The following is a 24,998-nucleotide window of genomic DNA, read 5'->3' as shown; positions in this document are numbered from 1 at the left end:
GAATAACAGGGATGGGGAAGATTTCGTGGACAGGAGGCAAGACCAAGTCCTCTCAAGTTCCTTTACCACTGGTCAGCTTTCTTTGGAAGTCCTTTGGACTTTCTCTTACAGCTCTGCTCCCTCCCCCCACCTCCCCTACTCTAGGGTACTCACTTAAGGCTTTGCCGGGCACTGGTTGGAAGCTGGTGCCAATCCCAGGGTGAGGGCAGAATGGCGTAGCCTATCCCCAGATCTGTGCCAGTGCCAGGGGCCTGGCCTGGAGTCTGGGTGCTGTCAGTTAAGTCAGCTAGAGAGGAAGTACCAAAGAGCAGGGGAGGGGAGATGCACCTTCCTGAGGGTGGGGCGGAAACTCCGACCCACTCCCTTCACTACGTGGGGTGGAATAGTCTTTGTGTTCCAGAAGAGCCCAGTGGGAAGGAGGACTCCTCAGGGGTGGGGCCAGAAGAGAAGAGCCCCGGAAGGGGCAATGAGAGAGGAAAGAGGAGTGAGGGGGTGGGTAGGCTGAAATGTGGCCTCAGATGAAGGTCTAGACTGAAGAATCGAACAGAATAATGAATTGTGTCATGCAAGAGAAGGAGAGAAGGAAGCCAGAGAGGGGAAATGGACTCAGACTAAGAGGTCAGAATGTTGAATATCTTTATATCTTCTGTGAACGATGTAGATTTTCAGATTAATAGGAAATGTGGGCTGGGGCTCGGTTCTGGGTTTGGGTCAGGTGATGTCATGACTTAAAGAGGACAGCACTCTGTCTTTGGCTTGGTTTCAAGCCATGACTGGGATTTGGTGGAGAGGACCCCCTTCCAGCACCCTCCATCCCTCCCCTCATTTAAAAGGACTAGTTCCATTCTAGGTCCATCTCCCTTTTCTTTCGTAGAAGCCAAATAGTCTCTCTAGTATCACACAGAATGACAATTTCTTCCCCTTCCTGAAGCACTTGCCTTGCGCTGCCAATGTGGCTACGCTGCCACATGAATTTGGACTTAAGATGTGGGGCTGGGCAAGTAAGTCAGCACTACCTCTTTCCTACCTTCCCACAGCTGACTTCTGTCCCACCTTAGACACAGAGGGAAAGCAGAGATGAGCACAAGAAGCAGACGTGAGAGAGGGGGGAACCAGGAATGTGGAAAGCGAAGCAGCCCCCAAAAGGATCACTCTTCCCCCTCCCTGGAAGGAGGGCAGTCTCCTCTTCTTGACTCTCCTGCAGAAGCTAAGAACCAAGAAGTCTAATCTTCAATCCAATCATGAGCCTTCCTGCTTCCCTTCCAACTCCACCACTTCTTGGGAAATATGCGTAACGGTGGTAATGGGTAAGAGTGTAATGGTGGTCATTGAGGTCCCTTAACCTTTGTAGTGGCCCCAGCTTTCCTGCTTTGAGAAAAGCCAGAGCAGGACTTCCCTGTGGTTAAGAATCTGCCTGCCAATACAGGGGATAGGGGTTCAATCCCTGCTCCGGGAAGATTCCACATGCCAAGGGGCAACTAAGCCCGTGTGCCACAATTCCTGAACCTGAGCCCTAGAGCCTTCAAGCCACGAGAGAAGCCCCCTCAGTGAGAAACTCACACACCACAACTAGAGAGTAGCCCCGACTCACCACGACTTGAGAAAGCCCGTGCGCAGCTATGAAGACCCAGCACAGCAAAAAATAAGTAAATTAAATTTTTTTAAGAAATAAAAAAGAGAAGAGCCAGATCAGAGTTGACCCAGCAGCTATCAGCTAGAGGATATGATGAAAAGAGATGGGCTGAAACCGCAGTAAGAGCTGGAGGCAGAGTTGAGGAAGAGCCTTCTGGCCACAGACGGCGTGTGGGATAGGAAATGTGTAACAGAAGTTAGGAAGCCTCTGCTCTGGTGCGTGAGGACAGGAAGAAAGCCACTAAGTCAGTGTTTGGGGATAGAAGCTTCTGGCTCAGAGCTCTGGGGTCACCCAGAGGCCCCTTCTGACAGGAACTAGGTTGTCTTTGCCTCCTCTTCCAAGCTGCTCCCCACCTCCATCTCTCTCTATGGTCTTTCTCCCTCTGCCCCAGACTAGACACTCTAACCATACTTTCTGACCTCCCCCGCCAAGTCCAGAGCTCTTTCCAATCCCAGTTTTGGTGACCCTGGCCCGACCCTGAGGATTGGATTTCCTCTAACTTGACTTCTGCCTGGGTGGTGTAAACAGTCAAAAAAGCAGAACCTACGGTGATGGTCAGTGTGACCACTCAAGTAATCAAACATCTACGTTTGTTAGAGACTCAGGGGCCTGGGACAAGAGACTTGCAGTGCTAAAACTGAGAAAGTCCTAGACAAATGGGGATGAGCTGGTTATCCTAGTGACCACACGTGTGTGCACATGGACATCCCCTAAAAAGGACTCCATCCTACATTCCCAAACTCAAAAGTGTCAGGATCCAGAACAATTTTGAGACCTAGAGAGATTCCAAAAGATGGGAATCGAGAAGTATTGGAGGAGGTGAGGAACAGTTAGCAGTCTTGGGAGAAGCCAAGACTTGGCAGAGAGGAAAAAGAGAGAAAGGAGAAGTGGCATCTCCCTGAAAAATTCCTTTTGTCTTCCAGATATCCACACCGTTCCTCATACCCCTCAACTCCAACCCCCAGAAGCCTCCTGGGTGAATGAGTGTCTGCTCCTGAGCGCCTTTTTTGAGTCAGGTGACCTTTTCAGGGAGAGTTACATTCAGAGAAGGTAAGTCTCCGACTTCCAAGGCCCCTCCCCAGCTGTGCCAACCACAAGACAGACAAGAAAACTTTCCTTTCAAACCCTACAGACTGACTTTCCCTTCCCAGAGCCAGTTTCCCACCCACTTAGCTCTAACAGACCCGGAGAATAGATCTTATCACCATCTCTCTGCCAAGCACTCACACCTTCCCTTCCTCTTTCTCCATTTATTTCCAGAGTGGTTCTATGGGTGGGCTTGGGGGAGCCAGGCCATCTGGGCTAGGGAGGACAGGTTAAGATGCCACCGAGGGCTGGCATTGCCCAGCCTCGGCCTGACCCAGCCAGCAGTGAGCTAGGTGACACAGGGTAGTTTCACTCAAGTAGGATAACCCACTGGAGGGAGCACGCTTAAGCCATCCTGTAATGTATTTCACACAATTTCACAGTGTCTTTCACAATAGCTATTGGCAACAAGTTAGCAGCTCTGGCACCCGGGTACATGCGAGCCTGCAGGTACATGATATTCTTTAATACGGGCCATCACCACTCCCAGTCCTGGGAGGAACCTGGGCCTGCCCCAGATGTATAATAATTCTGCCCAGAGAGATCTCAACGCTGGTAGGAGAAGGATCCCCAAACCATCCAGAGTGGTTCCCTGAGCTCCAAGGGGGCACTGGAAGGGGTCAGGGAAGAGCAGGCCAGGTGGTAGGGTCTGACGTCAAGGGTCCCAACCCCGACTATCCTTCTGCGCCCCGCCCCCAGGGTCTCCATTGCCGCCGCCCTGCCCCACCACTTTGAGCCGAGGGGTAGCTCGGAGCTCCAAGGTCCCCTCCCTAGAGCGGCCGCCCCCTCGGGCCTCTCCGGAGCCCTCAAAGAGCCGCAAGAGGAAGCGGGGACCCGCCCGGGGCAGGAGATCCCCGGCGGTGAAGAGGTAGAGCACCGGGTTGACGCTGGAGCTGAAGAAGGCCAGAGCCGTGGTTCCAGCTCGCGCCGCCTGGCCCGCCCCGCCCAGCCTGGCGAAGGCCCCTTCGGGCGGAGCCAGCGCGGCGAGCGCCTGCAGCACGTTGACGGCGTGGTAGGGGGCCCAGAGCAGGCCGAAGGCCAGCACGATGGCGCCCACCAGCCGGCCCACCCGCGTCACGCGCCGCCCGGCGCCCCAGCGGACGCCCCGCAGCCGCGCCAGCGTCACGCCGTAGCAACCGAGCACCAGCCCGAAGGGCAGCACGAAGGCGGTCAGAGTCTCCAGGCTCAGGTGGGCGGCGGCGTGGGCGGCCGACGGGTGGCACAGCTGGCACACACGGTCCGCCCCGAGGTGACGGTAGACGGCCGCCGGGGTGGCGAGCACCAGGGCGGCCAGCCAGACGGCCAGCAGCAGGCGGCGGGCCAGGACCGGGCTGCGTAGCCGGGGTGCCAGGAAGGGGCGCGTGACGGCGAGGCAGCGCTGCAGGCTGAGCAGGCCGGTGAGCAGCACGCTGGCGTACATGCTGAGCGCGCACACGTAGTACACGACCTTGCAGCCCGCCTGGCCCAGCGGCCAGGCCTGCCGGGTCAGGAAGGCCACGAAGAGCGGCGTGAGCAGCAGCACCGCGCCGTCGGCCACCGCCAGGTGCAGCACGAGCGTGGCCGCCAGGGGGCGCCCTCGCGCGGACCGCCAGCCGGCCAGGCTCCACACCACGAAGCCATTGCCGGGCAGCCCCAGCAGCGCCGCCAGCAGCAGGAAGGCCGTCCCCGTGGCCCGCGAGGTCTTCCAGCTCAGCAGCGTCTCGTTCCCTGGCGGACGGTAGCAGGCCGACATTCTTCTGTGCTTACGGGAGGCTGGAAAAGGCCGTGGGACGCATTCAGGTGGGGCAGAAGCCCACGTTCCGCCTGATGCCAGTGAGAACGGACTGAGCGTCCCTCACTCCTCTGCAGCCTGCCTCTGTTTTGTCTGGCGGCCTCTCTCTCCGCCCCCCAGGACCCCAGCCCCAGCTCAAACACTGCTCTTGGAACCCGTATCCCCTGCTCTCTGTCGGGCCACCTCCCCAGTCCTGACTCCCAGCTGTCCCTGCCTCCACCTCCACCCTTCTCACCTGGCCTCTCCTTCTTGGTCCGGCCCCATTCCCTGTATGTATACACCGCAGGGCAAAAGTGAGTGGAGGGGAGTAAGGTCTAGTGGGCAGATCTACTTACCCAGCGGGGCGGGAGCAGGGTTGGGGGCTCTCCAGGGGCCTGGGGACGCCCAAAGGCAAAGCGGCAGTGGGCAAGTTGCCTAAGTCTGTCCTGTCCCTGTTAGGTTGGCAGAGGGTGAGGCAGAAACAGGGAGGGACAAGGTGAGGCTCCTCTTGGGCCTTTCCAGGAGCCCTCCCTCACCGGGCTGCTTCCCATCACTAACTCGTCCAGGCATGTGAGAGCCCGCCTCCCCAGGAAACAGGATAAGCTGAGGGGATGCAGGTAAGGTTCCCTGGGTGTGTGGGTGAGTAGGGACACTGCCTGATCCTGCCCCTGGGTCCTACCTCTGCGCTCATTTCCCCCCTGCAACACACACACCCCACCCCACCCCAGTTCTCAGCCCTCCCACCCTGCAGCTCTTAGGCTGTCAGACGTCCCTTGCCAGCTCTCCGCAGAGAAGGCAACCCAACTCCTCATTCCCGTAACTGCTGTATCTTTGCCTGCTTTCGGACTCCTGACCCTGCTAAGCCCCACTTTTCCTCAGCTTCCTACCTATCCCCTCTCACCTCCTGCCTTGGGCCCTGCCCCACTCACTCCAGCCTCACGGCTCTCAGAGGGTTATCAATGACAGCTTTCAGTGAGAGCATGGGGCCAGGTTCCCGGGGGGAATGGGAGATGCATGGAGGTGTGATGGGCTTATAGGCTGCGTGAAGAGTTGTGGCACACACCCATGAAGAGGCCACACTACTGGGCTGCACCAGGATACAAGGTGAGGAAAAAGGAGAGGCTGCAGTGTAGAGACATACTGAAAGGAAGCCTTCTCTGGGTAGAGAGGCCAGGCAAAACTTAGAAATGAAATTTGGCAGATGGATAAAATTGAGGGAAGAAGGAAAAAGGCTTCTGCCTGTCAACAGCTAGAAAGGGGCTCCTTGGGCCAGGACACCAGTATTGTCTCAGTTTGGTTTCCCTCCCAGCAGAGCTTGAGTCGAGGGTGTGGATACAGGTAATCCTGTCTTTAGGGGGTCAGCTCGGGAAGCCAGAGTGAGAGCAAGGGAAGGGGAAGAGGGGAGCCAGTGAGAGTGAGAGCGCGTTACTGAGTTCCTGCAGTGGGCTCCAAGAACCTCTGAGCACACAGAATACCTTCCAGACGGACAGAAGGCTGATGATTATGTCCAGCTCGCCTTCCCCATTGTTTGAGGGTTGTCCTAGAGGCTTTAATGCCCTAACGCACACTCGCAGCCTGCACTGTACACTTTCAGACAAGGCTCCTGGACAGTGTGTGTGTGATGTGTTCACTCACAGTGAGAGTCTGAGCTTCCACACAACTGTTCATCACAACCATAGCTGAAGTGAGAGATGGGACACGGGATACCTAAAGCTAAAGTCCATCAAAGGAGGCATTTTCTCTGCCCCAACCATGACTGTGCGTGCTGTCGCTCAGCCGTGTCTGACTCTTTGCGACCCCATGGACTGTAGTCCACCAGGCTCCTCTGTCCATGGGATTCTCCAGACAAGAATACTGGAGTAGGTTGCCATGACCTCCTCCAGGACATCGTCCTGACCCAGGGACTGAACCCACATCTGTCTCCTGCATTGGCAAGCAGGTTCTTTACCATTAGCGCCACCTGGGAAGCCCCCCTCCATGACTCCTTCATGCTAATTAAGTGGCCAGTGGGAGGGAAAAGTGAGTGACTAATCCACTGTGACAAGCAGGCAGTCCTAGAAAAGGAAGTCAGAGAAATGTTAAGCCAGCCCTTCCCCTTGACCACAGAAGGAAGAGCAGGAAAGCAGGAAGGCCAGGGTCCCAGACAGGATCCTGATGATCCTGGATCCATGGATCACACCCCATGGGCGCACATGGCCTCCTATCCGGTTTTCTCCAAGCCCTGCGGGTCCTCAGCACAGCCTCCCTTTTCCTAAAACTGCAGTTCATGTTTTTTTTCAGTAGGTGGCAGCACATACAGAGCAAATCACACAAGGCAGCTTTGCACAGATTGGCAGCTAGAAATTCCCTCCATATAAAGAAATACGCCAGAGATTACATTCCATCCAATTACTCTCACATCACACACTGCCACCAGAGACACACACAAAGCCGCCATGGCTTTTGCCTGGCGTCTTGGGGCCTCAATCCTTCCACCACCACGCCCCTCCCCTCCCCCACCTTGGACTTTGCCCTGCGTGCTGGCCAGGCAGAGGGGGCCAGAGTCCAGGCTTGACTCATCCCCCGACTCATTGGGGCTGAGATCTCAGCTCCGTAACAGAAAACACCGCCACTTCAGCTCCAACCCAGCAGAGAAGCACCCAGCCTAGGACTCTAGGGAGAGGCCCCTCTCCGGGTCCCTCCCTCCACCATGGAGTACCTCTCTAACCTGGACCCCAGCGGCCTGCTCAGGTGACTCCTAACCCTCCACTCCACTCTCCGGCTCTGGGTATATGGGCAGAGCCACAACGCTCCATTCAGCCTCTAGTTTCCTAGACTCTCCAATTTGTAACCCTCTGCCTCCCTGCCACCACTTGTCATAGTGGGCTTGTCTAGATTATGACCCACACCCAGCCCCCCATTCTCCCCATTCCCCCTCCAGCCCCCCACTTCCTCCACACCCCGCTCGGTAGTCTCCTCCTCTCCCTGGGCTGCTCTAATCTGCACACCTAGATCCTCTCTCCCAACTCCCCTAATACAGCAGCTACCCCACCCATGCCCATCACCCCCAGTGCACTCAGCAGACCTCTCACTCCTTGACCTTTCTTCCCACCTACCAGGTCAGTATCCAATATGAGCTCCGATTTGGGCCGAAAGGTCTGGACCTCGGCTCCACCACCCCAGCGACCTTTCCGAGTCTGTGATCACAAGCGGACCACCCGGAAAGGCCTGACAGCTGCTACCCGTCAGGAACTGCTAGACAAGGCGAGTGAGTCAAGTCCCTGGGTTCCAAGAGTGGGGGCAGCCAAGGGGCTAGTCAAGAGGGAGAGCTTGGAATGAGCAGAAAGAGCTGTGGTTATTACATGGCTGCCCCTCCCTCTGAGGGATGAAAGCAGGGAGGTCAGCCCAATGGGTTCTACTGCATTTGAGGCGATTCATTTTTTTTCTAAGGAGCGAGCTTGTCTTTGGGGGTGGGGAAGGATTGGATAGGGTTGGAACAATACATTTCAGAACTCCAATGTATGGAATGGCAATGTCTGACAGACCAAATTCAAATCCTGATTCTGCCACTTCCTACTGTCAAACCTTGGGAAGGTATTCAGCCCATCAAAACTTCAGTTTCTTCATTTGTAAAAAGGAAATGATACAGCTACCTCCTAGGGCTGTGGAAAGGTGTAGAAGATAAAGTATGCAAGTTCTACACAGATACTTGACCCTCGTGAAGACTCAAAAAGGTGAAAACAGTTACTGAAAACAGTTCTGGAGAACCCTGTGAGGGTTGGGGAGAGTGCAGTGGGGCATTGGAGATGAGACCCCATCATGGCAGGCCTTTTCAGCATAATACCTTTACCCCCAGAGAACTTGGCTAGCTTTTCAATTCCAAACTGGCAGGTGTGGCTTGGAGGGAAGCTGGGAGAGATGTCAGTGTCATGGTAGGAGCAAAATAGGACAAATAAGAAAACAACAGGCCCTAATGAGGGTTTCCCAACAACTAAACAACACTGTGAGCTGGAGCCTTTTGAAGGGATGCCAGAGAACCGGCGAGGAGAGTTGGGGTTATCAACCAGCACCCAGGGCCAACTGTTGGGTGCTGGACAGGGACAGGGCACAGGATAAGCTCTGCCCCTCCCCTCCTGCTTCTTGCCACTGGGCAGGCTCTGGAGACCCTGGTGCTGAGTGGAGCGCTCACACTGGTGCTGGAGGAAGACGGGACCACCGTGGAGAGCGAGGACTTCTTCCAGCTGTTGGAGGATGACACGTGCCTGATGGTGCTGGAGTTGGGACAGAGCTGGAGGCCCCGCAGGGTGAGGCCCATACTGGGGCTGCAGACCACTGATCCCTTCTGTCTCTCCCAAGCCTCTTGTCTTGCCTGACCCTGATCTTGGGGGCAGAGGCAACGAGAGAGGTGAGGAGTTGTCAGAGACTCCTCACAGTGGACAAGCAGTCCAGGCACGGGGCGGGGCGGGGGCGGTGTCTGTCCCAGGACTGACCGGTTTAGTGGTGAAGCCCCAGGACATTGACCAGGGGGTGCCCTGCAGAGCGGGGTGCTGCCGTACGGCCTGGGCCGGGAGAAGCCCAAGCACAGCCAGGACATCGCCCGCATTACCTTCGACGTGTACAAGCAGAGCCCTCGCGATCTCTTCGGCAGCCTGAACATCAAAGCCACGTTCTACGGGCTCTACTCCATGAGCTGTGACATTCAAGGACTCGGCCCAAAGAGAATACTCAGGTCAGAGGCCACACGCCACACTTGCCCACCCCTACAGTTGCAGCCCCAGCAATTCCTTCTCGTGCTCTCCCCCACCGTTAGCTCTCCCTTGTGGGAAACCCCCAGCCTCCAGCCTGTGGCCGCCTCCCAGGCTCCCCCCACCCCTGACTTCCTCCTGTCTCTGCCCTGCAGGGAGCTCCTCAGATGGGCCTCCTCACTGCTGCAAGGCCTGGGACACCTGCTGCTGGGCATTTCCTCCACCCTTCATCGTGCAGTAGAAGGGTCTGAGCGGTGGCAGCGGCAGGGCCGCCTTAAACCCTACTGAGGAGGGGGTCTGAGCTTCCCCCCAGCCTCACCCCAAGAGACAGACTGTAAAGGACTGTGACAGCATCGAGCTTGGGGGCCTGCACGGTGCAGGCTGGCTAACTCACTGCTCTCCCCACTGTCCTCTGATGTGGTAACAACAGGCCCGTCGGCATGATCCTTCCACTCCCAGCCTATACCTGTTCCTGACTGCTACACCCCTTCCTGACCATCGTCCCAGCCTCCCACTTACCCTGAAAGGCCACAGCCTGTCCCCAGGTGTCTGGATCCCATCCTGATTGCCGCTACATCTAGAAGGCATTACCGCTCCCCTGCTGTCCCTAGGCTCCTCGGTGCCCTAAACAGAGCCCTCTCTAACTTCACTTGAGATCTCTATTTCTTTGTACCCTTCCCCCTGCAACGTAACACAAGTGTTTCCAATAAAAATATAAAAATGTTTATCGGTAAGACATTTGACTCCCATTTAAACTAGAACAGGGCAGGATAGATACTTCCTCTCCCCAGCCCCCATCAACACCCAGTCCCAGATCCCAAGCCCTCAGTCTTCAAGTATGGAGTTCAAGGCCCGCCTCCGCTTGGCCACCGCCCCCTGCTCCCGCTCCCAAGCCTCTCGACGCTTCAGGAAGGTCGTCAGGGCCACGTTTCGAGCCACGTGGTGGCCAAAAGGGTCTCTTATCAGCTCCTGGTTCCGCTCCCCTGCAAAGGGAACCATTCATGTTCAGTATCACCATGCATTCATCCCCCTAGGCTTGAAGAGACTCTACTTGGGGAGAAGGTCCCTCCATTTTTTGGAACCCTGGGTCTGCCTCAGGATAAAGTTCACACCTCACTGTCCAAGTAATAGAAATGGAATCAGAGGGCTACACGGGGTGGGGGTAGACTACAAGGAGGGGAGGGGAGAGCAGACGGCTCAGAACCCACAGCCAAAAGCACCCTTTTGAACTGAAGTCTCTGCTGAATTTAGGTCCACTCTCAGCCATCCAGCTTTTCAGAATAAGGAAAAGGAACGTCTGGAAAGGTCAAAGAGAGGCGCTCACCCAGCTCAGCAGCAATTTCCTTCCGAGCCCCCAAGGCTGCTCCGCTCCAGATAGCATCTAGCACACGGCTGCCATGGCGACTACAGGCCAGAGTCACATAATGTCCCTGCATTGAGATAAGTAAGGTAGAGCCATCTAGGGCAGTCCGTGAAAGGGCGTTGTTGGTTGGGGTGAGGTGGGGAGGTGAAGTTAGAGGCCAAGTTGAAGCAGTCTAGGAACTACGCATCCTCTCTGTGACTGAAGGCCAGTCCCAGGGAAAGCACACACTCTCCAAATGGAGGGATGGCAGAGGAATCAAAACAGAAGACAAACCTAACCTTTAGGGTCTGCAGCACGCGGCGGCGCTGCTTGCGTGTCACAGAGGGGCTGGAGAGGACGGCATCAAGCACATGGGAACCAGCAGGGCTTCGGGCCAGAGTCAGAAGCTGTGGTCCTGTCAAGGCACCGAGACTTCCAAGTATGAGACAAGGGCTGGAGAAATGCAGCAGATGCTGGAGCAGGAGAGACCCAAGAACTGTGACCTCCCCCAGCTCCCTGGCGGTGGCCATTTCCACCTGAAAGGACAAAGACAGGGCATTAGGAGGCAGCCACCAAACTGCCACCCTCACTTGGATGAAGCCAGAGACCTCACCGCCCTCACCTTGGTGGTGAGGGGCTTCCTAAGCTCTGGGAGGCCTGGTTCCCAAGTAGTCACAGGCTTGGCCTCTCCCCTACCTCACCCACCTGGTGCTCCATGGGCACTGCCCCCTCCTCCTCCTCCAGTCCATAGTACACCTCATAAGCCATCAAAGCGGCAAAGAGGGGCACACAGGCCACTTGCCGGGAAGAGGGCTCTGCACAGTGGAATGCCTAGAAGGGAAGACAGAATGTGATGAAAATGAAAACTACCTCATCTGACACCTTGGCTTTCCAGCCAGAGGAAAGCATTCAGGACAGGTGCCTGACCCCACAAGGACATAAGCTGCATGCGGAGAGGATCTCATCTTCCTTGCTGTATTCACAGCCTCCGTATATATAACAGGGGCTGAATAAATATTTTTTCCTTAAAACTTCTTTCTTTGTCCTGAGAGACACTTTTCATTCCAGGGCCATGATATGGCTCTGGCTTCATTTCCCCCATATCTGTTAACTCGCTGGGCATCACATCCCATGGATCCAGAAATACAACAACTGAAGATTAGCTAAATCCTAGCAGGTAGAACTTGAACTCAGGGTACAAATTGATTGCGGGTAACCCCACTCACCTCCAACAACAGCTGCAGGACCTGGGCTTGGTGGGTCCCAACTCTGCGGCAGGCGCCAACCAGGGCAATGACTACCCCTGGGTGACCCTGGGCCAGCACAGCTTCCAGGGCGGGGCTCAGCTCCTCAAACACAGGGGACAGCTGAGGGGAGACATGGGATAAAAAATTTGACATTCTGGTAACAGTGGGCTAAGTTATTTGATGAAATCTTCCTGCCAAAAGCAGCTAAAAATGCTAGGTAAAACATAAAAGCATTGGCAATAGCAAGACTTTGGTTTGGATGGATAAGGAAGGTCCAGAACAAAAGGAGTCTTAGAGGTGAGGCCTCACATGGGGAGGGGAAGGATAAAGGAGGGCTAGAATTAAACCTGCCCTTCCATCCTAGCTCTCAACCCAGGGGATCCCAGCAAGCATGCCTTGGCACTAAACAGCAAAGAGAAAGAGAAGCTATGAAAGCAGTTCTGCTGCTCACATGGATTTGCAGCCAAGCACCCAGAGACTGAGCAAGCCACAGAAGCTCAGGCTGAGAACTTGAATTAAGCCAATCTCCTAGTGGCATTGGCACCTGAGAAAAGCTAAAGCACATCCTTTCTGGGAAGAAGGCACCTTCACCCTAAGCTCTGGGAAGCCTCCAGGAGTGACTTCTCAAGGGGAATGGCCAGCACACTGTTGGAAATACAGAGGCATGTACAGAATAAAGCAAAGCCCAGTGAACAAAAAACTAACAGAAACAGACTTGGCCAAGTTCCCAACTCACCAGCTCAGGGGTGGTGATAGCATCCAGGAAACGCTGCAAAGGGAAGTTGGCAATAGAATGTGCAGCCAAGGCCTGCAGCTGCCCTTGGAGGTGATCTTCAAAGAGGCTCTGGAGCCTTGGGGGCTCTGACACTAGCAGCACCTGCTCCAGGAGCCTGGAGCTTGTCTGATCTCGCAGAAACAGCAATAGGGGGCTGGGGACAAGGAGAAGGTGATCAGGTAGTCTTCACTTCATTCAAAATACATCACTGGGCTTATCATGGTGATCATTTTGAAGTGTACTGAAATAGCAAATCACTACGCTGTGTAACAGGAACTAACATAATGTTGTAGGTCGATTATACTTCAAGAACAAACAAATGAGGAAAAGAGATCAGATTTGTGGTTACCAGAGACAGGGGGTCTGGGGGAGGGGGAATTGGCTGGAGACAATCAAAAGTTACAAAATTCCATTTATAAGGTAAATATATACTAAGGATGTAATGCATAACATAATAAATACAACACTACCGTATGTTATATACAAAAGTTGTTGAATTAAATCCTAAGAATTCCCATCACTAGGAAAAAAATTTTTTTTTTCTCGTTTCTTTAATTTTGTATATAAATGAGAGATTATGGATGTTCACTAAACTTATTGTGGTAACTGTTTCATAAGGTAAGCCAGTCAAAACATGCTGTATACCTTAAAATTACATAGTGCCGTATGTCAATTATATCTCAATAAAACTAGACAAAAAAGTAAAACAAAAAAATAAACACACACATACAGAGAATGGAAACAAACAAAATACCCACATCATGTCATTCATTTCACACAGCCCACACCACCTTGATCAATCCTGAGGCCCTGTCCATACCTGCCATCTGCTGAGGAATTCCGGCTACTCAGATAGCCAATCACAGCATTGCAGAGGTGGGCACAAAACTGGGGCAGCTTGCTGTGTAAGATCTGTAAGGCCACTTGAAGGCAGAAGCTGGATATCTTGTCAGTGATAAACACTGTGGGGGAGGGCAGAAATAATAAAAGTGGCTTTCCCAAAATCCAGACAACCTATACAACCTCAAACCTCAGGCAACAAGGTACAAGGGACTATGGACAAAAATGGTCTAAATAGAGCCTTTACAACATCAAACCAGGCAAGATGCGAAAAAAAGAGGAATAAGAACCTTGTTTGATGATAATCCTCTCCAAAAAAGAAGATCCAAGATATTCCTCTATTTCCTTCCTTACCAGCAATGTCCTTTAGAAAGCAGGAGCTCAGGTTCTGAAGGCAATTCAAGAAGGTTTCAGGGACCTCAAAATCAGTTGCCTTACATTCCCGAGATGGGGCCTTTTGTGCTTCTGAAGGAAAATCAAGAACATATACAGGGGTGAGACCACAGACTGCCATCCTGAAGAGAAAAGAATTACACAGCTGAACAAGGATTTGGCCTGGAGATGAAGAATGCATATGGTACAACTCAATGTCTCATCTCATCTCCATGGCTGAACTGAGAATACATTTCCCTTTTAATTTTTCTAAGAAACTTCAACCAGATTCCGCATGGTCCATAGGAGATAGTCCAAACTCCTCACTCAGGAAATCAAGGTGTTCCAAAATCAGGCCTCACCTAAACTCACTATCCTATTTCCCAACATTTTTCAAAATGTAGCTCTGCTGCCTATGAGTGTATTATGAAATCAATCCAGTCAGTCTCAACAAGCACTTTTTAATGTAACACACAGAATAAAATGAAAAAGGAGGGAATTCCCTGGTGGTCCAGTGGTTATGGCTCAGCACTCCCACTGCAAGGGGCAAGGGTTTGATCCCAGGTTGGGGAACTAAGATCTTGCAAGCCACACATGGCACAGGAAAAAAAAAGGGGGGGGGGGGGAGAAAATATCAGTGGGTTGTATGTAGAAGAGTCTTGCTTCCTGACCTTTGGCTTGAATCCAATATGTGTATATACACATACAGGTATACTGAATGATGCTTGAAAACTCTTTTCTTACTGTGAGCTGTAGTTGAAAAAAAAAAAAGCTTGAGAGGCAATGCTCAAGTTAATCACCTCTTCCACTTGCCCCCATTCTCACAGCTGTCCCCTAAACACACATAGGCGTCCTCACCTCTGGGCCTCTACGTGCACTAATCTTTGGCCTGCTATATCCCTGTCCTAATTTTACCGCTAATTCCTCAAGGGCATGAAGAAATCTTCTGCTTACTCTCTCCTGAACTTCCTAAACTCTCGTTCCCTGGAGGTCCACACCCCTTTCTTGTAATACTTACCAGGTGACTGGGAGCCTCGGTGCCTGGCTCTCTCAGACTCCAGAAGAGTCCCTCCCAATACCTGCAGCAAAGTTCTGACCACGAAGCTGCCATGTGTGTCTCCACAATAGAAAAGAAAATCATCACAGACCTCAGCAGCTAGTCCCAGGACCAGCTCCTCCAGGGTCTCCACATGACCATCCTTCCCATCCTCCTCCTCCTCCTCTTCCTCCTCTGCAGGGCTCCCTAGCAATCGAGGCAGCTGCAGCAAAGCGCTTTGCAAAACGTGGACCCCACATCGATGACAGGCCACAAAGCGCAAATTGGGGTGCAGAGCGGCCCATACTCGACACAACGGCTTCCGGGGACTGAACCCCAGCAGTTCCTGTAGCATCTCACTGCCACTCCGGTTTGTGGCCAAGGCTAGGGCCTGAGCCTCCACTTCTTTCAAAACATTGTGCACCATCAGCTCTGAAAAAAACAAGAAATACATTAAAGAGAATGAGAGGAGGATAAGGTTATGCTTTAAGGGAGACGAAACTAAGTCCTCACACCCTGGGGACCCACGAAATTGTCCTTACCTGTCCTGAACTTTATGCCCAACCAGTTCCTCCCTGATTCCTCTCCCCAAATTGCTCCCTACCTCGTTCTTCTCCCGTCTCAGGGGCCTCTTTCAGCGCGGACAGCGCCCGGCGGAAATACCCCAGAGTTTCTGGGCTCAGGTGAGGGTGCTCATCTGGGGCCAGTTCCGAGCGCCCATCCTGAGGCGGGCAGGGATGTCGCTGGCGGCCTGGTGGGGGGCGCCCGGCGCCCTTGGCCCCGCGCCCTCGTTTTCCGCCAGCTGGGAACCGGCGCCCCTGTTTGTGGGGGGAACCTGGACCCAGGCCCATGGGTGCGTCGGGGCCGCTCCGCCCGGAAAAGCTGCCTTAGCCGCTGGGGGAACCTCAGTCAGCCGGGTGCAGGCCTGGACCCAACAGAGTTTAGAAACTCCGGCACGCTTAAGGCGCAGCATTAGACGTCATAGCCTCGCGACGGCCTCTCTGGGGAAGGCGTGGCTGAGTCTCTGAATCGCCCCGCCCCGCTGGCGGGTCCTGGCCTCCGCCCCTTGTCCAGGCTCCTGAGTGTCACGCACACGCGGAGTACTCTTTGACCCAATCCTCCGAGTCTCCTGCGGAAACCGGGCCAGAACGTGAACTTCCACTCGACCGTCGTCCTCTTGACTCCTTGCCCTGCCCCTGCGACCAGAATTAAAACTCCTCGACTTCGAGAACTTCGTGAGCCAGACGGCGCGAGGACTCGAGGGGCAGCACAGGTGGCAGGTATGGAGTTCGAGCTCCCTCCACTTCGGGCTCAGGGTCCCTGGGCCTCGCGCCAACCCTCCACCCAGAAGCCGCACCTCTGAGCGAGGGGCCTGAACTCCATAGCTCAGGACTCTGCAAGACGTGCCTAGAGGGACTGCCCCGCCACAGTCCCACTCAGAGTCCCACTAGGTGGCCGGCCAGGACAGCCCCACGCAGCCCCCTTCTTCGCTTCTTGGTCTCCCAAAAAGGACAGCCAACCTTATCGGGGGCCTGCGCTAGTTATCCCTCTCAGAAACTTCTCTCCCCATCAAAGGATCTCAACCTTGGCTCCCTTTCCTACCTCTATCAGGATCACCCCTCTCCGACATAACGCAGTCTGTTGCTTCCCTCAGAGCAAGTCCTTGCTTCCACAGATTTAACCCCTTTGCTTGCTGAGTCATGCCTGCTCCCATGAAGGGCCAGGTGTGCGTGGTGACTGGTGCCTCCAGGGGTATTGGCAGGGGCATCGCTTTGCAGCTCTGCCAAGCAGGTGCCACCGTTTACATCACTGGCCGCCACCTGGACACGCTGCAGGCCACTGCTCAGGAGGTGAGTGCTTCCTCTGGAGTCCCAGGGGGCAGAAACCACCTGAGGGATATCTTTCCATTAGCTACTCCTCTTAATCCCTTACCGGAAACCAAAATATTCCTCAATAAGCATGAACATTTATTCTAAGTGGGATAAATAAACCCCATAAGTAACTTCAGATCAGGGCACATTTTGCCATTAAGTGAATTTTATGAAAAAAAAAAAAAAGCTTTGAGAGCTTTAGGGATTTTGGAATTGCATTTAAGGAGTTGTGGACCTGTGCTCTTTCTCTTTCTTGTTAAGATTTTATTGAATTGTGTGTTTTCATTAGATTTTTCTACTGAATTTCAGTTAAATAAATTTTGGGGTGCCTTTGATTTTCTAGGCACTGGAGTTACCAAATTTAGTAAGACATAACTTCTGCTCTGAAGTCTAAGGCAGAAATGGATCATTTCAATGTAATGTGAATACAGGAAGTGATAAGAGATGAAAATAATGAATATGAACATGATAAGTGATAAGGGTGCCCAGAATGTACTAGAAATGTAAGTGAGCAGTTAGGCAGAGAGGTCAGAGGGTGGGACCCAGAGCATGAATCTTCAGGATATGAGGATTGTTCTTGAATAAGTTATTCTTCTTTCTCAAGTTAGAGGAGGGGACACATTTGTAGAAGGTGAGGCAGAATAGGAAGTAGAGATAGTTCATGTCTGAGAGCTTTGTTTTTTCATTTACCAGGCAGCAGTGTTGGTGGAGTGAGGTTAAGAAGGCTGGGATTGAGTTGAGATTCCGATGAGTGGTGAAGGGTGGGAGCTAAGGGCACGAGAGATGGAAATGACCAAGAATGACGAAAAAGAACTCCTTTCTCAAGAGAGCCTCCAAGCCTATTTGTCCCTCAGCCTCCACATGCAGAGTAATACAATACCTTTCACATAGTAGACCTCAAAAAATGTCTGTAGATTTCAAACCTGAGATTCCCCATCCACCTTGCTCTGCAATGACAGTACCTAGCATTACTGAAACTCCTCAAACAGACACCAGAGGGCAGTATTGCCCACCATGTTGCCTCAGCTACTGCCTGAGTCCTAGGATTGCCTTAACTCCCACGTTGGGGCTAACCGGAGCTGAGTTCTGTTTCAGGTTGTGCGACTCGGAGCTCATATCCCTTCTGTCCCTCTCCAGGCGCAATCCCGGGGAGGCCGGTGTGTGCCCGTGGTGTGTGATTCAAGCCAGGAGACAGAAGTGCGAAGCCTGTTTGAACAGGTGGATCGAGAACAGCAAGGACGTCTGGATGTGCTAGTCAACAATGCCTATGCTGGGGTCCAGGTGCTTTTTGAACTCTGACCTCAGCTCCACACATCGGACCTCCCCCTCTGACCTCTGAGTCCTCATCCCCACTGGTTGTCCCTTCCATTATCCAGCCCCTTCTTGCCTCCAGAGCATAGTATTCATCACTCTTCCTGTACCTTCCAGCCGATCCTGAACAACTCTAAGAAGTCATTCTGGGAAAGCCCCGCCTCCATTTGGGATGACATCAACAACGTCGGACTCAGGTAGGTGCTTCCCTGGCCACCCATCTAAGGGCCTGGGCTCCCCTCAGTCACTCAGCCAAGCATGAACAAGTGTCCTCTCCTTTTCCTTCTGATCTCCTTGTCTCTTTCTTCTCCCATCTATCCTATTTGTCCACTGACCTCTGAAGAAGTTTCATCCAGGTGAATCTGGACCCAGGAATGTTAACTTCTGCCTTGTTTCCGTCAGTAGTTTTCATCTGAACTTGCCCTTGCCCGCTCTCCTGTCTCACTCTCTGCTTGTCCAAATGCAAGATCCATGAGGAAGCCTCTTTCCCTCGGTAAAGCATGGACTATGTCCAAACATGGCTAGAGGAAAGAACTGTTTTGTTTTAGATCAGCAGAAGGTCAGTAAGGAAAATTGAGTGCCAGCCATCTTAGCCTTCCCCTCCTCACTCCAGGCCCACAGGCCTGGAGTTCCAGGTGTGAGTAAAGAGGGCAGGGGTTTCACATACATCTGGAAAAGGAATGAGATGAAACACAGCATTTACAGTTCACCCAGCATGACATATACCCTTCAGGTCTGTGTTTATTGTTGGGAAGAGGGTACCCTCTCAGAAACTATACTGCATGGATGTGATCAGCCACCTGTGGGAGTCACCCAGAGATTATATGCAAATCTACGTCTAAAGCATCTAAGGAAACCCTCGGCTTCTAGTGGCAATCCCAGGGAAGCAGGATTACAATCCACTTGTCATTTCCAAAGTGGAATAAATGTTGTGAGGAGAGGGAGATGGTCAAGCAAGAGTCAAGAAAACCCAAAGAGCTAGAAATTGGCAACACCCATGTCCTTAGCCCTCTAAAGAGAGGGGCCTTCCACACTCTTATCTCTTGCTGGTCAGGGTTTTGAGCCTGCGAAGCAAAGGCCCAGACCCTGGCGCCTGAGCCCTGATGAATTCTCCAAAGCGAAGGTTACTCTGGGACCCTGCCGGAAGCACACCAACACCTCCTCTCACCTCTCACACACATACCTATTGTGCCTTTCCTCTGCATTCCCTGAGGCTGGCCTTCTTTTTGATACCATAACTCACTCTACTTGTTTTCATTTTGAGAGTCCTGTCTCCTGTGCAAAAGAAATGCTTTTCTGGTTATCAAGTATGTGTGTGTTATTTTTTTTTTTAAATATACTGTGTAGACCAGTGTAATCATATTCCCCTAGTCACCACCCCTTTCTCTTTTGCCCGAGATATTGTTGTTGTTTAGTCACTAAGTCACGTCTGACTCTTTTGCGACCGCATGGACTATAGCCTGCTGGCCTCCTCTGTCCTTGGGATTTCTCAGGCAAGAATACTGGAGTAGGTTGCCATTTCCTTCTCCAGGGGATCTTCCTGACCCAGGGATCGAACTGACATCTTCTGCTTTGGCAGGTGGATTCTTTACCACCGAGCCACCAGGGAAGCCCCTAAATATACTGGGTGGATAAGTATAATCTTATTCCATAATCACCATCCCTTTCTCTCTTGCCTGAAATGTAGCTGCTGTTAATAGCCTAGTATATATTCTACCATTCATTTAAATATTCCACTGGGAAGAGATACCATAATTTATTTATCTAACCCCTTATCTGTTGCAATAGTGGGAAAAAATTAGGCTAAAAAATATGTGCCTCAGAGATTTTAGTAAACATTATCAAACTGTCCTCTAAAAAGACCCCACCAATTTATAATTTCAGGATGATGAAGGAGAATATCTGTTTCCCCACGTCCTCTATCATACTAGACAATATCAGGCCATGAGGTCAGGCAAGTTTGGCCATTCTATTTTTTTTTTTTTTTCCTTTCTTTTTTTTTTTTTTAAATTTTTTTATTAGTTGGAGCCAAAGATATCTGAAGGTGTTTTTTTAATTCACATTTCTCTTTTATTTGTGAAGTTGAGCTTTTGTTTTTTACATTTGTATTGGTTCTTTATTCTTTCGTGAGTTGTGTTACTAAATTATTCTTTTCATATCAATTTATAAGAGGCCTTTGTAGAATAGATTCCTTAAATGTGTATTTTACCAATATCTTTCCCAATTTATTACTTGTTACTTGCCTGCGTGGTTTCCTCAGCTCTCTAAACATACTTAAATGTATATATACATGTATGTATCTGTATATCTACGTATATACACGTGTCTTAATGGCAATAAGTCATTTATATCTTGGTGTGGTACTGAGACAAGCTTCCCCTACCTCAGGCTTATTTATACATTGTCATACTTTCTTTTATTGCTTTTAGGCACTCATTTTTTTATACCCAAGTATTTTGGGAACGCATTTTAAAGCAATAAATGAGGTAGAGAACCCATCCCACCCACTAAATAACTGACCGTGCATGCGTGCTAAGTCACTTCATTTATCTCCAACTCTGAAGTGGACTGCAGCCCACCAGGCTCCCCTGTCCTTGGGATTCTCCAGGCAAGAACACTGGAGTGGGTTGCCATGCCCTCCTCCAGGGGATCTTCCTGACCCAGGGATCAAACCCGCATCTCTTACGTCTCCCGCATTGGCAGGTGGGTTCTGTGCCACTAGTGCCCCCTCGGGAAGCCTGCATTATTTGTTGGCCAGATGTTTTTGTTGTCTCTCAGTTGTGTTCCAAGGGTTGGACACCACTGAGCGACTGAACAGCAACCAGCTCCCCCTGTTGGTTTGAAATGTTCCCTTACTACTTTGCTGAATTCTTCTTTACACTTGGATTAACTATTGAGTGTTTTGTTTCATTGACTTACTTAAGTATTATAATGCCAGTCCTGAATTCTTTTTTAAAAAATATTTGTTTACTTATTTCACTGAGCCAAATTTTGGGTGTAGCACATGTGATCTTCGACCTTTGTTGCAGCATGTGGGATCTATGTGGGGTCTAGTTCCCTGACCAGAGATTGAACCCTGTACATTGGAAGCTCAGAGTCTTAGCCAGTGGACCACCAGGGAAGTCCTCTGCATTCTTTTAACTAGTATGTCATCATACATTTTATGATGTAGGAGGGCAGGGTGAGGGCAGCATATCCTCCTCACCCACAAGATATTATTCTTCCTTTTTCAGAATTTTCCTGGCTATTTACACACATTTATTCTCATTGACCTTTAGATTATTATCAATTTCTCCAGAAGTCTTATTGAGATATAACTCAAGTTGACCGAATCTGTGGATTAATTTAAGCAGAACTCAAGTTTTACATGTTGGTTCTTCTAAACAGATTCTGTCTGTACTTGTTCTTTTTCTACATATTTAGGTAAGAAGTGGATTTATTTAGAGGGAAACACAGTCCACACATAAGAGTGTGGGCCATCTCAGAGGGAGAGAGCGGCCTGTACTTATTCTTTTATACTGAATAGAACTTTATAGTTTTTCCTTGTAGATCCTATGTGTTTATTATATTTTATCCCCCCGAGCTATTTTAGCTTTGTCATTGCTGTCATGACAGAGCACTTTTCTTCCGTTACAGCCTTCTAAAGATTGCCGTTTCTCCTCCTTCAGTGGTTAATTTTACCTATGGGTTTCTTAGACTGTGGCCTCAAGCCCCTGGTTCACCAGGTTGGCGGCCCTGTTGGAGAAGGAAATGGCAACCCACTCAAGTATTCTCGCCTGGAGAACCCCATGGGCAGAGGAGCCTGGCAGGCTGCAGTCCATGGGGTCGCTAGAGTCGGACACGACTTAGTGACTAAACCACCACCACCACCGCTGGCTCAGAAGCCACTAGGGGGCAGAAGAAGCTTCTCGAGACAGCCCTGACGTGGTTCATTTTTTCTTCTCTGCCCCACCTTCTAGAGGCCATTACTTGTGTTCAGTGTATGGGGCTCGGCTGATGGTACCAGCTGGCCGGGGGCTCATCGTGATCATCTCCTCCATTGGGGGGCTGCAGTATCTCTTCAGCGTCCCCTATGGCGTGGGCAAAGCTGCGGTGAGGACACACTGGGGCAGGGGTTGGGGTGGAGAACAGTCCCAGTACCCGTAGCTCAGGAGAGATGGTCCCTGGTGGTCCAGGCGGTGAGGCTGACTGGCCCTCACCTCTTCCTCTGCCCCTGCATAGACAGCTCCTTAGCCTGGGCTCCTCTCAGCTGGCCGGCCAGTGCACTGGGGAAGGTGGACAGCTAAGACAGGGCTCCTGGGAAGGCCAGGGGTTTGGGGCATCCTCGGCAGAAGCAGGGAAGGCAGGAGAGGGAGGTGACACAACCAGGTGCCTTGACTCCCCCCCGGCCTTCTGTCCCTCTGCAGTGCGACAGGATGGCTGCTGACTGTGCCCAGGAGCTGCGGCGCCACGGGGTCAGCTACGTGTCTCTATGGCCAGGGGTGGTGCAGACAGAACTGCTGAAGGAGCACATGATGAAGGAGGAGAATGCTTCAGATCCCCTGATTAAGCAGGTGGGCAAGCGGAGGGCGAGGGTGGCAGGGAATGCAAGGAACCAGTCTTTCCCTCCCCAATGACAAGACAGTAACAGCAACAAAGAGTAAATACCAGGGCTCACTGAGGCAGGCGCAGGGCTGAGCACTGACGCACATCCTGTCCTTCACTCCGTAAGGGAGACGGTAGCTCCATTTTACAGATTGGGAGACTGAAACTCAGGGAGGTTAAGAAACTTGCTCAAAGTCACATATCCTATAAGTGGAAAGACTATCCACTGCCAAAGCCCATAATCTTGACTCTACTCTGAACTAATTTAGAAGGCCAGATGCAGTTGGCATCCCCACATTCTTCCACTTAGGAAAGGCAGAAAGGCAGTGGGTACCAGTACCCGGATACAGAGCTCACTGGATGTGGGAAGGAGTGATTCCCTTACCTTCCCAGATGCTTAGCCCTGCAGGTTCAGTGACAAGGGCCTCCCTCTCCTGGAACAAAAGCTGAAAGCAGGAAAGGGACTTGGGCAGTGCTCTTGGCAATTAACCCTTCACTCTCTGCCCCTGTGTTTCAGTTCAAATTTCGTTTCTCATCTGCGGAGACCACAGAAATGAGTGGCAAATGTGTGGTGGCATTGGCAACAGGTGAAAAGGTTGGGGGCAGCTGGTAACAAGAAAGGGCATGGAGGATCTGCAGGGTGGTGGCCACTGGTTCTGGGTTCTGAGCCAGGAATATGCCCTTCTTTTCTATGGCTTCTGGACACCCAAAGGATCCAATGCCCAGTTTGAGATGTGGGAGCCTCAGGAATTGGATCCTGGGAACGGTGGCCAGGAGCCAGAGGCCCAGAAACCTTCTTAGGAGCAGAAAGAAACAAATATGGGTTCTAATGCCTGTCTTGGTGATGCCCTATGCCTTTGGGCCCAAGCCTTGTCACCCTGGGCCATTTGCAGGCTGTCTCAGCTGTCTGTGTGCCCACAGATCCCAATATCCTGAGCCTGAGCGGGAAGGTGCTGCCGTCCTGTGACCTGGCGCGGCGCTACGGCCTGCGGGATGTTGATGGTAAGAGCTCTGGCCCAGCAGCCAGCCTGAACCTTTCTTTCTTCTGTTTCCAGCTTACTACTTCTCCCGCTCTCTCCCTTCCTCCCTCACATTCTACTCGGTCTCTGCAGCCACGTGGGGGTGTCTGAGGAATGGGAAACAAGGATCTAATCCTTCTCCCTTTCCTGTGGTCCACAGGCCGCCCTGTCCAGGATTATTTGTCCTTGAGCTCCGCCCTCTCCCATGTCTCCAGCCTGGGCTGGCTGGCCTCCTACTTACCTGGGTTTCTCCGGGTGCCCAAGTGGGTCATGACCCTCTATGCTAGCAAGTTCTAACCCTGCTGGCCTCACACGACTCTGCTTCCCTTTGGGCTGAGTGGTTGGTCTGTCTCAGTTGGAACGCAGCCGCCTTCCCCGCCTACCTGCGGCACACCCTTGATCTGAAGAGAAGTCTCTGCTGTGCCCTGGTTGAGCCCTGGGGGCCTTTATAGGTTCTTCTTCAGGCCTTCCTTACCCCTGCATTTTACTTTTTACCTTAACACTGAAAAATGTTCTAGGGGCTAATAATAAAGCTCTCATTTCTCCTTCAACTCGTTTTCGAGCGCTTATCCTTTGCTCAACAAGGTGGTAGGTACTTTAGAGAAAGACCTAACAACATGCAACATATTGAGGCTCTCAAGCAGTGCATCCACAGGACAAGGCCCCTTTCCTCCACACCTGCTCCTGCTCTTCCCTGTAGAGCTGCCCGTCCCATGCCCCAGCCAGGGAGTGGGGTACCTCCCCAGCCAGAAGCAGGCACACCCCTTTTTGTCACTGCTTTCCCATGCCCTCATTTCGCCGTCTCTTCAGGGATGCCCACTGCCTTCTAGCTGGGCCTGATCCCAGGGTGAGGCCCAATCCAGGGAGGGCAGAGTCCATGATGTTCAGGATTTCCTGGAATTGGGGAGGAGAATCCCAAGGGAGAGGCAGAGGACTAGTTGATGGCGCTGACACACTCGCATTCTCCCTCTTGGGATGACACCCCAGGAACTGCTTCCTGAAGAACTGATCACAAGAGCCTTTCCCAGCTGCCTCCCCTGCTTGGGGGTCTGTCCCAGCCTGAGGCAAGGCAACAGGGGGTGTGTTCCAAAGAGGAGCCAAGGGCCCCTCTGAGGCCACCTTCCCGCCAGCAGCTCCATGGTCATCAAGATAATGGGAGAGAGCTACTATAAATCAGAGTTGCAGAGGCCATTTCTCATCTTCAGAAAAGGCAGGGGGAGAGCCGAGGCTTCCCACAGCTGCCCACAGAGCCTACAGAAGCTGCAATCTTCCCGCGGCTTTCTGGGAATGGCCCCCGGTTACTGCTCCAGTGACTGCTGGGGTGGCTCTCTGACCCATGAGAGCTGACATCTGTATCTCCTCCAGTCCTGCAGCCGGCGACTTCACGGTGGTTGCTTGAGTTCAGCCA

General features: G+C 52.2%; 4 protein-coding genes across 4 annotated transcripts; 2 read left to right on the top strand and 2 right to left on the bottom strand.

Moving 5' to 3' along the window:
* Nucleotides 1–3,366: 3,366 nt before the first annotated feature.
* On the bottom strand, nucleotides 3,367–4,451 carry LTB4R2 (leukotriene B4 receptor 2). The gene has a single exon (XM_043919625.1). It carries the CDS (start codon nucleotides 4,449–4,451, stop codon nucleotides 3,375–3,377), a length of 1,077 nt encoding a protein of 358 aa, XP_043775560.1. The 3' UTR covers nucleotides 3,367–3,374.
* A 2,077-nt stretch (nucleotides 4,452–6,528) lies between these two features.
* On the top strand, nucleotides 6,529–9,920 carry CIDEB (cell death inducing DFFA like effector b). Its single transcript, XM_043919627.1, has 5 exons — nucleotides 6,529–7,199; nucleotides 7,568–7,712; nucleotides 8,603–8,752; nucleotides 8,987–9,177; nucleotides 9,349–9,920. Exons 1-5 carry the CDS (start codon nucleotides 7,159–7,161, stop codon nucleotides 9,479–9,481), a joined length of 660 nt encoding a protein of 219 aa, XP_043775562.1. The 5' UTR covers nucleotides 6,529–7,158; the 3' UTR covers nucleotides 9,482–9,920.
* On the bottom strand, nucleotides 9,894–15,798 carry NOP9 (NOP9 nucleolar protein). The gene is made up of 10 exons (XM_043919620.1): nucleotides 15,410–15,798; nucleotides 14,788–15,237; nucleotides 13,752–13,862; nucleotides 13,378–13,519; nucleotides 12,519–12,711; nucleotides 11,762–11,902; nucleotides 11,241–11,366; nucleotides 10,835–11,071; nucleotides 10,518–10,623; nucleotides 9,894–10,176 (listed from the first exon to the last, which is right to left on the bottom strand). The coding sequence occupies exons 1-10, from the start codon at nucleotides 15,654–15,656 to the stop codon at nucleotides 10,019–10,021; spliced, it is 1,911 nt and encodes a 636-aa protein (XP_043775555.1). The 5' UTR covers nucleotides 15,657–15,798; the 3' UTR covers nucleotides 9,894–10,018.
* A 3-nt stretch (nucleotides 15,799–15,801) lies between these two features.
* On the top strand, nucleotides 15,802–24,141 carry DHRS1 (dehydrogenase/reductase 1). The gene is made up of 9 exons (XM_043919626.1): nucleotides 15,802–16,085; nucleotides 16,481–16,655; nucleotides 17,814–17,957; nucleotides 18,105–18,184; nucleotides 21,947–22,079; nucleotides 22,394–22,540; nucleotides 23,089–23,158; nucleotides 23,493–23,573; nucleotides 23,751–24,141. Exons 2-9 carry the CDS (start codon nucleotides 16,506–16,508, stop codon nucleotides 23,885–23,887), a joined length of 942 nt encoding a protein of 313 aa, XP_043775561.1. The 5' UTR covers nucleotides 15,802–16,085; nucleotides 16,481–16,505; the 3' UTR covers nucleotides 23,888–24,141.
* Nucleotides 24,142–24,998: the final 857 nt, after the last annotated feature.

Source organism: Cervus elaphus, chromosome 12 (genome assembly GCF_910594005.1).
Source record: "Cervus elaphus chromosome 12, mCerEla1.1, whole genome shotgun sequence".
Taxonomy (NCBI): Eukaryota; Metazoa; Chordata; class Mammalia; order Artiodactyla; family Cervidae; genus Cervus; species Cervus elaphus.
The sequence above is the reverse complement of the archived record's forward strand: the minus strand, read 5'-3'. Positions and strand labels throughout refer to the sequence as shown.